Raw genomic sequence first — 11,887 nt, forward strand, 5'->3', positions numbered from 1 at the left:
AATAATTTGAGATCAACTAGAAAACCCCCATAGTGCTCTCTGTCTTTCCTTGATCTTAGAAGGACAGCCTAATAAACTACTGGGTCACAGGGTATAGCGACAATACTGTTTTATATGACAGGAGTGGTGTTTTAAACATAAAAGATAGTCTAAAAAACAAAGAATTGTGAATGAGTCATACATGTATGAATGATATACACATAAATATATATTCAAGCTTTTAAATACTGCCTCATAATCACTTGCCTTTTGACTGTTGTACAGATAATTGTAACAGCATGGCTCTACTCAAAGATGGTACAGAAGAAAAGAAAAAACATGTAAATAATTCAGTTTGCTAAGAAAAGTGCTACTTTTTTGAACTACTTTTCATCAGAAACTTTGTAAAACACTTGGAATCTATTAACTGGTTACAGCCATAGCTGATGGAAGGACAAAGAAAAGAAGTATCACGAACACCAAAGGTTTCAAAATTAATAATCCTGTGAAGTAAAAGGCTGTAGCACAAAGTTAAAAGAGTCATGCTAAGGCTACTGGTTGGGTAATCAGCATATTTGTAACTTAAACCCACAGCACGGTACTACTTCTCGCCTCTCTGCTAGTCAGGGAGCACGAAGGCATAATGTGCTGTGCCAGGATGGTGGCGCCGGGACGCAGGGAGTGGGACAGCACAGGCGATGTGGGAGAAAGCTGGGCACAGGGAAGACAGAAACTCAGAGGAGAGACAGCATTAAGGTGAATACAGAGGGGGAAGAAACCCAAACACACACAAAAGCTGTCGGAAACCAAGTTTTATTAGTTCTGCTTCCTTTGAAGCAACTTGTTTTGTTTTCACATAGCAGGCCCAAAAGCAGCTTGAGCTATCCACAAATACAGGGTACAAAGCGCACACTGCAGTCCGTTGTAGGCGCGTTATCAAACACATTGATCAAAACACTTCCAAAGGACCATGAAGAAAAGCTTGCAGTAAAGAACCAGAGAGCATTGTTTTGTTTCTATAGTGTTTGGGCATTTCAGAACTGAAATGGCCATGTATCAGCCACAAACCACCTACCAATTTGTAGCAAGAAAGCTGGAGGAGGAGAAAACCCTCTACGTCTAATGCCTCAGTATTTCAAACTAGCTCTCTCTGCAGCCCCTCTCCGGTGAGGGCCAATCCTGTTTCTTCTGAAGCAGCTCACTTTAGGACATGAAAGGCAGAAAGATTCCTTTGGTCTTTTTGGAAAACAGTCACTGTCTGTCTTCCACTAATGTACAACTGTCAGCAGTGGGGGGTGGAAGAAGAACGCCACATGACTTGAAGTTAAAAAATTGAGAACTTTTCAGAGGACAGAAGCAAAGCTCCATGTCCTCCACTTAAAAAGTTTTTAATTAAATATGCTGTATCATAAATTACAAGATATTGCTCCTTTAAAATTAACTTGGAAGATTGATAATCGAATTACCCATTACAGAAAGTTGTCATTTAATCAGCAAGCAGCACATTTCCTTCCAGCAACTCAAAACTCTACCTGAACAGATCCATGTTGATGCAAGTATAAACCTCACCCTGAAAACAGGTGAGAGGTGGTAAACAGCTGCATTAAGAGGTTTCTTTGGGACTGGCATAAAGAAAACACTGACAAAAGAAAGACTTGCCTTCCCAGCAAGAATGGCTCAACCTTGTTAGAACAAATAGCCAAATTTTCTCTCTGCTCCCACAACTGTTTGTGAAGGAGGTTACACCTGGGGGAGAGATTGAGAGGGTGATGGTGGGCGGGGTTCTGTTGGGTTTTTTTTTGGTTGGTTGTTAAGATACGGATCCTGAATCCATGCTTAATGTAATACATGCTTTGCTAAAAGGTAGCAAGCTGCTTAGGAGAGGTTTTAGAATAAACTTGAAGATTTTGGAGTCGCCCCTCATCTGGTTTGTGGAGATGAAATACCTGGGGAAATATTGGTGCTAAAATTGGAAGCAGAACAGACATGGCAAGTTCCCTAAATAGAGAGAAGGCAGAAAAGTCAAGTCCAGATTTTTTTCCTCCCTGTAGAGCACAGGAAAAGTGAGCCCAACCAAAGAAGAAACAAATCACATCCCATCTTGGTGGCAGGTCTCTCCTACCATCAGAATGTTGCCATACTAACTTATTCCAAATACTGCACGAGTGCCTTTAATCTTCAGCATAAAGTCTGGAATCCAAAAGGTATTTACACCTGCCTAGATAAAAAGGAAAACAGCCTTTGGGAAACAGAAGGGAAAAAGGAAGATCACAGTAATGATTTTTTGTTATTTAGTCTCTTTCAAAAAGCACATTAGGCAATAAAACTAGAGTTTGAAAGCATTTTTAATACCAGTTGTATGTTAGGAATTTTACTCTGTTCTTAGTACAGAGAATTCCAAGGTGCTAGCTTTTAAGTAAACAAACTGTGTTTATTAAGGATACTGTTGAAATACATAAGGGGGAGCATTAGGACTCTTCACTAGCATTTCCACTGCCTCCTTACCTAAGCAGCTAGAGCTAGAGTTCAGATTTTTAAGCAAAGATCATCTATTCTTAGGAAAAAAGAAAACAACCCCCCAAAAAACCTTATGAAAATAATCAGACTGAAGTGAAACTGTATGTTTTATCTAATCTTACTGTACTAGATTGGTGAGAAGAATGAAACTTTGTTTGAACCAATTGGGTAGGGGGTAGAAAAAGCTAAAAATGTAAAAAGCCAACTGAGCTAACCAGATTATCTCTTTGAGGCTAAATAGACATGTAAAAATTAAAACATTACAGAACATTACAATGTTCCTTTCAGCAAGAACTCCTCCAGTAACAAGACTAGCAGCAAATTCTCATCTTCCACAATAATTTTACAAAACAATATACATTGTTTCCAAATGCATTTCTTTTGAGTTGTTTCAAGAGATACTCTACCTTTCACTCAACAAAGCAAGAGAAATACTGCTGTTTTCACCAATATTTCTAAAAACCTGTGTATTAGCAAGATGTACTTTATGCACTCTTATGTACTCCTTGGCATGCAGGTACTAAATTCTATGTTAAGTCCACTGGATTTTTAATTCATCTGGAAATGACATTGCACAAGAAGTAATTTGGAACTGTAGGACAGCTATTCTTTAAAAAATGAAAATGTATCATTAAAAAATGAAGATATATCATTTATCAGTAAAAATGATGACTGTTAACAAAAACTCCAGAGTATATCTACAATCCCACTGAGAGGAAACACAGAAGATAACCTCAGGCTTTTCCCACACTCACAAGCCTCAAGATAAAAGGATGGGAAAGGAGGCTTATTGACGTACAAGACACACCACCAACCACAGAAATACAGGAAATTACTGGTTCCTATCATCAGTCTGCACTTACGAGTGATTACAGTGTGAAAAGTTTCCTTAACAGATAAAACTATTATGAAGCTCCGTGTAAAGTCTTCATATATTAAGAACCATTACAACTGTGCAGAAACCAAGGCTTCATTGCAAAAAAATCCACATGGAGGTACAATTGTACTGCTTGCTGCTTATCGGTCAGGGCTCTCCGTGACCCTCTACAGAATCAATATGCAGAATTTACACCTGGTGGAATACATTAAAAGCCTTTTAATATTTTTTCCTAACTTCTACAAACTCGGTAAATTTTATATACAATAGTTTTGGTTTTAACACTATTGTTTTCAATCTAGTATTTTATTGAAGTACTTAATAACCCTTTTTCCTACAAGTCTCATGGTGGAAGATAGTATGATTTTCAGATGTAAAAACATATGAAAATTTTTCTCTCAGAATCTTTTTCTTTTTCCAAATACTGCTCTTCATTTATTATGTTTTTTTCTGCCAATTTGGCTCAAATGAATTGTTACAACTTTCCCCTAAATTCTAAACTTCTCATCTACCTTTTGAAGACAAAAACCAGATGATAGCAGAGTGGTGGGTTTGTTTGTTTGTTTGAATAAGATGTAAATGATGGAAAAGGAAGGACTTCTTCCCCCTCGAGATTCCTTCCCTGTGATACACAGCCTACCACAAGTAGTCTTCACCCAGCCCGGATTCAGCTGAAGTATATGAGCTGAGACACAGCAAGTAGCGCAAACCCAGTGTGCACCCGGGACAACAGTGATACATGGGCGGAAAGCAGCGTGGAAATATGGGTAGAAAGCAGGTCGGGATCCCCCAGGGATGAGGCATAATACTCAGTGAGTGAAAGCTCTGGCTTTACTGAAAGCATAGCGTGATCACAGTGGGGGCTCCGGGACACTGATGCTAAGCAAAACAGGAACCTGACACAACAGAGCCCTGCTTGGGATGAAGCTCAAAGGACAGCATTGCAGGGGCAGGTAATAGAATTTCTGCTGATTAACATACTATACATATGCAGTGGCCTGTTTTGCTCATTAGTGAACTGCAGGTGCTGCTGTCTGAACTCCGAGATCCACCATCACACTGGTGTGAAGTTGGGGGCAGATGCGGGGAGAAGTGGACTACCCTGGGTTACTGTGACAAAGTCTTTTCACATCCAACAACAGGGGTCTACAAGTTATAATCTTGGTCAGCATATACCAGCAGTGTGAGAAAACTGTCCTTTTTGTTTCTCTGATACTGAATCTGCTCCTCATGAAGTAAGTCTTTCTAGACAGTGCAGGTTAATGCTGGTATCATCTGCCAACTACCCTACTTGGTCACCGGCTCAGCCAGAGATGACTTGAATTCACAAGAACCACAAGCTGCCCCACTGTATAAGGAATTACGATAAAAATACGGAGTCAAACCCTAACTCTTGTTCTGCAAAGGGACTGATCCCTCCTCACAGACCAGACATACCCTGAAGTCTACAGATGCTGTAGGAATGGCATTATTCATTTTAAAGTAAAATTTTCTGTAGTCACTTCTGTACTGTTAAACCGTATGTTCTATTGCAGAGTTGTAACTAGAAAGCTAAATGAGAACAGTAGTACATTAAGGGGTAAGTAATGCTTTTAAGCATCCCTCCCTCCACTCTGGATTGATTTGTATTTACATATCTCATTTAGCTGATAAAATAATAGTTAAAATTATTCTCCTAGTCTCAAATGATTGAATTAGTTTCCATCCCACAAATGTTACTTTTCATTACTGAAATAAAGGCTAGAACCATATTTTTCAATAAATACAATCATTCAGATTAGGAATTATTAGCTAAAAGCAATTCTTGAAATGTGTAACTACAGGTAGTTTTCCTGAAGAACGCCTCAAAGTATTAATTCTATCCAAAATACAGTTCTGAGTAAACTCTCCTGGTATTATATAATTTTCTTTAGAGTAACAGATTTGATCCTATGAAAAATATGCACATTCTTTCCAAGCCTTCAAATTCTTCATAACCTAAAATATTAACAACTTCCAGAATGCAAAGTGCACTAAAGGAACAAGAAGTGAAGATGCCACTGCAGAACTGATTGCTTTCAAAGCAGATCAGGCAATTTCTGAAGGAATCAAGACTCTCTGTGGAAGGTTTTGTCATTGGTCTCTGAGAATACCTTCAAGTAGTGTGTAACATTTCATTTCACAGCAGAAGTTCACAGTCTCCGCTGGTTTTGACTTTGATGATATCTTGCAGGTCACTGCGGAAATACCACAGTGCAGTCAAATAACCTGATGAATGGGGGACACTAAAAATGGGAATTGCATTCATTAGTTCTTGTTAGCACCAGCAGACCTTCAGAAAGACTACTATTTTGTAGGATCTTGGAGCTGCAGTCTGTGGTGAGGCAGAAGACAGCTCACCTCTATAAATACAATCCTTTATTTGTATACAAATTCTTTATTTGCATTTATTTCCCATGGCATAATGAAAGCAAGGCAGGACATATGAACTGAAATCTGAATTTATATTAACAAGTTGGTTTAGCTTGTTCTAAAAGGGCTTTCTCCTATCTTGCTTCAATTTTTATAATTGAGGTTTATTTAACTTAATCTTCCATTGTTTCAAAATGAAGATGGGAGAACAGTTGGTTAAGTTTTATAACACAAGGCCACCAGGCTATTGAAACAAATGAAAATAATTTTAATTTACAGTTTCAGTTTCTCTGAAGATTCAAGAGAAAACATCTGGGAAATGCTTGGGAAGAAAAACATAGTTAAAAAATAACATATTTAATTGAAAGAATATAAAGGCCACAGTTAAACACATGCCACACTTCTGTAAAAAAGAAACACAAATCTCCCAAACCCAAGCCTTCTCTCAGCGAGAAGTAAACTTGACACTCCCTCTCCCTCCAAAAGGGCAGGTACCAACTGTCTGCAACCACTGTCCTTTCGGGGGAACCTTCCAAGAAAAATTTAATCATATTGTAATAGTGACACTAAACCATACTCTTGAGCAGATGAAACTACAGCACGCACCTTGCTAGTCAGTGACTTCACTACAAACTCCACCAGCTGCTAGGAGCAGCTGTGTAGCCATTGCTTGCTCTTTTTCAGGTCTGTGATTTTACCAGAGGGATACCAGTATACTCAAGAATTGAAATGCTTCACCTTCATAGTAACTATCAAGTGTTTTCACTTCACTGTAACATTTGCACTTACCAGCGAGCACTTAATTTACCTAAATGCATCCAGACCATACGCACTGTGATAGCCATCCTGACACCAAGTGCTACATAATACAGACACAGTTTCCTTTTAATTTAACAGTTCTGGAATGAAGGAAGTTTCTACAAATGCTTACTATTACTTTTATAATGGAGAGGATTTTAGTCTAGTAATTATAACAGGAATCTGGAAAAAGGTACAGGAGATTATTTTCTTTAAGAATGACTGTGACTAAATGAAAGCAAAGAAGGATTTTATAAAACAAGTTTCAGGATAGTTTACCTGCTTCTTAATTCCATAATCATCACATGCTTCAGCCTTCATTTTTTCAATCTTTTCTTCTTGCTGTTTTGCTTCTTTTTCATACATAACTTTTTCTTTTGCCAATCTGCAATTAAACCAAGTGACTGTGTTAATCTTGTTCTATTACAGTAAGAAGTTACACCATTGATAATAAAAACACCCCAAAAGCTGCAGCTCTAGAAGATAACACATAGTTTTATATATATATAAAAAAAAAAGTCTTAACCACTGAAAAAACCCTGCATCTAGGAAATGCTGAATTTAGCTATAAGGCATAATGATTCTCATAAAAATAATTTAAACCAAAAATACTTTAAAGATTCTGTGTGGGCTTATCCATATAGAATATCCTAAAACCCCTATATATCGGTACTTCATTTCAAATACATAATAGACACAGATAAGCTGCCTTGTAGATCTGGGTAACTGCTAATAAAGACATGGTACAAAGAAGAAAGCTACCTATCTCATAGAAGTCCTCACGTCATAGATATCCAAACCAAACAATACTAAGATGTCTGTGAAGATATTGTTATCATCAGCTTTCAGATCAGCATTTGCTAGACTTTTGCTAGACTCTCAACATCATCCAGGCTCTGACTGTTTTGCAAGTGACCCATGTTGGCTGTTATAGTCATGTGGCCTTCCCTCTTTCCTACTCACCACTAAATGCCAATATTGCACCTGCATTATTAAATGAATAATGACAGGCATCCTCTTTAGTCGTAACTCTGAAAAGAGTTGTCGTATGTAAATGAAAAGAAACAGCACTTTCACATTCACAAACTGTGATCCCAGAACATTTTTTCCCCCAATTGCTACATTTCATGCCATTATTAAATGCATTATTTCCCATACTAGCTTTCATACAAAATAATGAAAAGTAAAATTCCCAAATTACACAGTAGTCTCATAGTTTTGTGTTCCTTAAGAGTATTTTCTCTGTTTACTTTCATGCTGGTTTGGGGGTTACAGACAAAAGTAAGAGTTCCATAATTTACGTTACAGCAATTTTCTTTATGGCCTATCTTTCAAAGGGAAGACTCCGTCTTTTAACCCTAATAATGGACTCATACTTGAGAGAGGATGCTTTTTGATAACAAGCGTAGAGTCAAGAATAATGTAAAAAATTTTGAAGTTCAGAAAGGAATATTAAGGTAGTCTAGTCTGATGTCCTACAGTAATTTTTACATTGCAAGTCCATTATCAAACTTCTATTGTTGTTACTGCAGTTTTGCTGTTGCATCTCCCGATTTGTTACATATGTTCATTAGGTACATGTTGGATTACACAATACTAGATCTGAACCAAAACATCCTTCAGGATCTGGAGAATGATGAAGTAATTTCTGATAAGCTAATTCAGGACCAAAACAAACATAAAGATGCTACTGCAAACCTGAGAACGTGCCAAAGAAAATCCTTCCCCAAACAAGAATAAACATCACATCAGCCTATATAAGATTGTTTAAGGAGAACTTAACAGCCAAAATAACATAATCAGATCCAAGAAGTAAAGAATATATTATACAAATGAAAAGAGAATAAATAAAGGTCTAGTAGAGAGCTTCATGGTCACGTTAGCGCATCAGAGCAAATTAATTCCTAATTTGTCACAGTTAAGTGCCCTATTAGAAGGGCTGCTGAGGAGGGACAGAATGGTACTGGGGTGACAAGAATCTTTTGTGAACTGAAGCTGCCACAAAAGCACCACTGCAGTAATATCCTGAGAAAAATTAGACGGAGAATGTACCGGTATTACAATAGCAGGAACTCTCCCTGCTTTTGTTAGACATAACATCATCAAAAAATAGCCTTAAGCTGTGGCTCCACAACAGTTGGTCTAAGCTGGGCTGTGGCAACATGCACCTGAATTTGTTTCAACCTCTGTGGAGTCACACCATCAGAGGGGGCCTTCAGCCTTATGAAGACTGTAGTTTAGGTATCATCTAGGCCAGTTTCTACAAGTCAGCCAAGCACTAGCTTTCAGAAGCAGTACTGGGGAAAGACAGCAGCCTAATTACTAATAATAAAGACACTAAATCAGTGGCTGTAATTCCAGCTACTGGAACTAGCTCCAGTATTAGCATCAGCAAATATTGATTTAATAGAGGACGAGTTAATTGTTTGATCAAGGTTGCTTGATTTAATTCCAGACAGTATTATTTGCTTTGCTATTTTTAGGTTCCAAAAAAGTTAATTTTAATCAACCTGTAAGACAGATGATTTTTTTTTTGAATGAGAACAGCAAATTCCCTTGAAGAACAGGGGGAACGAGATACAATTAAAAGCAGTTTTATGCTGATTCAAGTGTGTGCGCTGTTGAAACTAAAGGCAAGCTGCATTGCTAAACCCAGCATTTTTAATTATTTTAATTTTTGGCTAATACAAAAGGCACAATGTTTGCCATTAATTATGTGTCCATGCTACATTTTCACATTCACATCTCCCTCTATGCATACTAACTTTTCAAACTGACTGCTATTCAAGTTTGCTTACTTTTATCAAACAGGAAAGGACTGCATGTTCTGCCTTAGTTTAGAATTAAATTTAACATGATTTTTTGCCCACCTTTCTCATATCTAGATACTTAAGAATTGTGCCCATACTTACCTACCTATTTCTATTTCTGTACTAATTGTACATTTCAGAAGCAGAACTTGAAATATTCTGCTTTCACAAAAAGGAAACACATGAAACCTGAAATATAAGACTGTTTTCTGTGACAAATTTTCCATTGCACTTTGTTCAGTAATTGGAATTGTCCAATTCAACATTCAATTTATTATTCATAAGATTGGGATGCTGATGTTTAATGCTATTAAGAAGTTTTGATTTGAAAACATTTCCTGTACTAGGTCCTTCCTCTAGATGTCATGAAGCCATTTCTACTGAATATGTAGCTTGGGGAGATGCTAAATTAAATCAATAGCTTGCTCTCAAAAGGAAAGTGAAATTTGATAATGGAGCAATACTACCTCTTAATCACCTCTTGAAAATTTCAGCAGAAGTGTACACAAAAATACCCATGTGATACGTTGTTCCTCTCTTCTTCCTTTACCCTGGTCTGTCTAGAAACAAGATCCTGGGTTGGGTTTGTTTGCTTGTTTTGGTGGGGTTTTGGGGTTGGTTTTTTTTTTTCCCCCCTTCTTCTTCTTCCCCCAAAGATTACAAACTGTACTAAACCAGAATCCTTATACATGGTGTGATCGTACGCAGTGAACAGAGCGAATAGCTCGGTACATATCAGAAAAAGCCAGACCATAATTTGTTGCATTTCAAGTACACTGGTCATTTATAGACAAAAAAACCTGCAACCATAAAAATCACTACAGGCATAACTTTAGCAGACATTCTGCCTTGTTGTAAGAAATATAAGCTACAGTAACTTTAACTTTTAATTGGAAGAATCCATAATGAAAAAAAAAAAAGTAGGAACCAATGTAGATTACTTCTTATCATAGTTATGCTTGCATGCTGCACATACATACACATAAATTCTATATTACACATATATACTTGTATACGCCTTTATTCTGCAATAGACAGTTTCTTAAAATATTCTCTTGTTTTTAAACAATCTGTCACCTGGTACCCATCTGATACCCTATGCTTAGCCTTATTTCAGCTGCACAATAGCCTGCACATTGTAATAGCTCTGCAAATAAACCAAACATTTATCACCAAAAAGTTCTATGCATCGTAAGGCAATTTGCGTTAAGAAGCGTTGTCAGCTCTGTGATCATTCTCTCAAAGTTAGGTATCTAAATCTCCATTTTAGGAGTTGTTCTTTTTCTTCTCTTTGGTAAAAACGATCCTGGCTTTAGTAGTCTTCTATAAAAAGAACTTGGATGGACATCAATAGCAGAGAAGGGTATTTATCCTTATCTTTTAAGAAAAAAAATTAACTTCAGTCACAAAATAGAAATTCTAGTCCTTTGTGCACTCAAAGTTAAAAAAAAAAAAAAAAAGAAAAAAAAGAGGCATACATGACAACAGGTATCCTCTGAGCTACCTTAAAATGCTACTGCATTTTTCAAATTCTTCTGAGATGCAGCTATGACATAGGACAATTAAGCGGAAATGAAGTCACCAGATATATCGCCTTCAGTATAAGACAGAACTTTAGTGGAAACAAGAGTGATTTAAAATGTAATACAGGAATGAAACATGAAGGCCAGTTACAATTAAGAACTAATAGCACACCTGTAGTAAGATGACTGGATATTCTGTATTATCAGAATAAATGCATTAATTTTGGTATACGCCAAGTTCAGGGTGAAAATTTCGTTCATAAAAGTCTCTACAAAACTCCGTAGAGCATATTACAGTGCAAAGGTACCACACTGATCAGCACTGAACTGACCTCGAAAACAACTACAGCTTTGGTTCAACACTTCAAAAAATTCCCTGTTCTCTCCCCTCAAACTCAAAAAGGTAGGAGATGACATTCATTCTTTACAATGTATCACTTGGATAGAGCTGGATATTGAGATGTATTTTGTACAGATGAAAACTGAAATAAGGCTTCATGTAGTTGAAAACAAGGTTACCATTAGCTTTTTAACTTGAAATATTTCACAGAAGCCTGACACCATGTGTGTACATTTCTTGAATTCTTGGTGGAGATTTTTACGTTGTGTGTCACAGTCACTGTGTCAGCCAAGAATTTTTCCATACTAATTTGCTGTGTTCAACGTTTATTTGTACAAAAATATAAAACCTTGCCAGAGTAATGGATGGAAGTACCAAAATAAACATTTGTTTTGCTCTTTCACCATGTCCCCAAACCTCTAACCCCAAACCATTTTTATCCCATAAACTGGTTTGTCAATGATATGCAGTTAGTCCAATAAGAGGTATTACCCAAGTACCTCGGCTCTGCCTTTTCTATTTGTAGAAGGGAGATGTCAAATATGCTCCAATTTCTGTCTCCATGCCTGTGACAGCTCTAAACTACAGCCAGTTTTATTTTTATACCAACACTATAAATCCAGCCATTTGCAATCCAGCTGCATGCTCATTA

General features: G+C 37.1%; 1 protein-coding gene across 2 annotated transcripts in view; it reads right to left on the bottom strand.

Moving 5' to 3' along the window:
• Positions 1–11,887, bottom strand: part of TBCA (tubulin folding cofactor A) — a 31,585-nt gene that overhangs the window by 6,461 nt on the left and 13,237 nt on the right. For both annotated transcript variants that reach the window (XM_009637245.2, XM_035892790.1), the window contains exon 2: positions 6,842–6,947. In XM_009637245.2, coding sequence (XP_009635540.1) covers positions 6,842–6,928 — 87 coding nt within the window. In that variant the 5' untranslated portion in view covers positions 6,929–6,947. The remainder of the gene's footprint in view (positions 1–6,841; positions 6,948–11,887) is intronic.

This window comes from Egretta garzetta, unplaced genomic scaffold, assembly GCF_000687185.1.
Source record: "Egretta garzetta isolate BGI_Z169 unplaced genomic scaffold, ASM68718v1 scaffold424, whole genome shotgun sequence".
In the NCBI taxonomy this organism is placed as follows: Eukaryota; Metazoa; Chordata; class Aves; order Pelecaniformes; family Ardeidae; genus Egretta; species Egretta garzetta.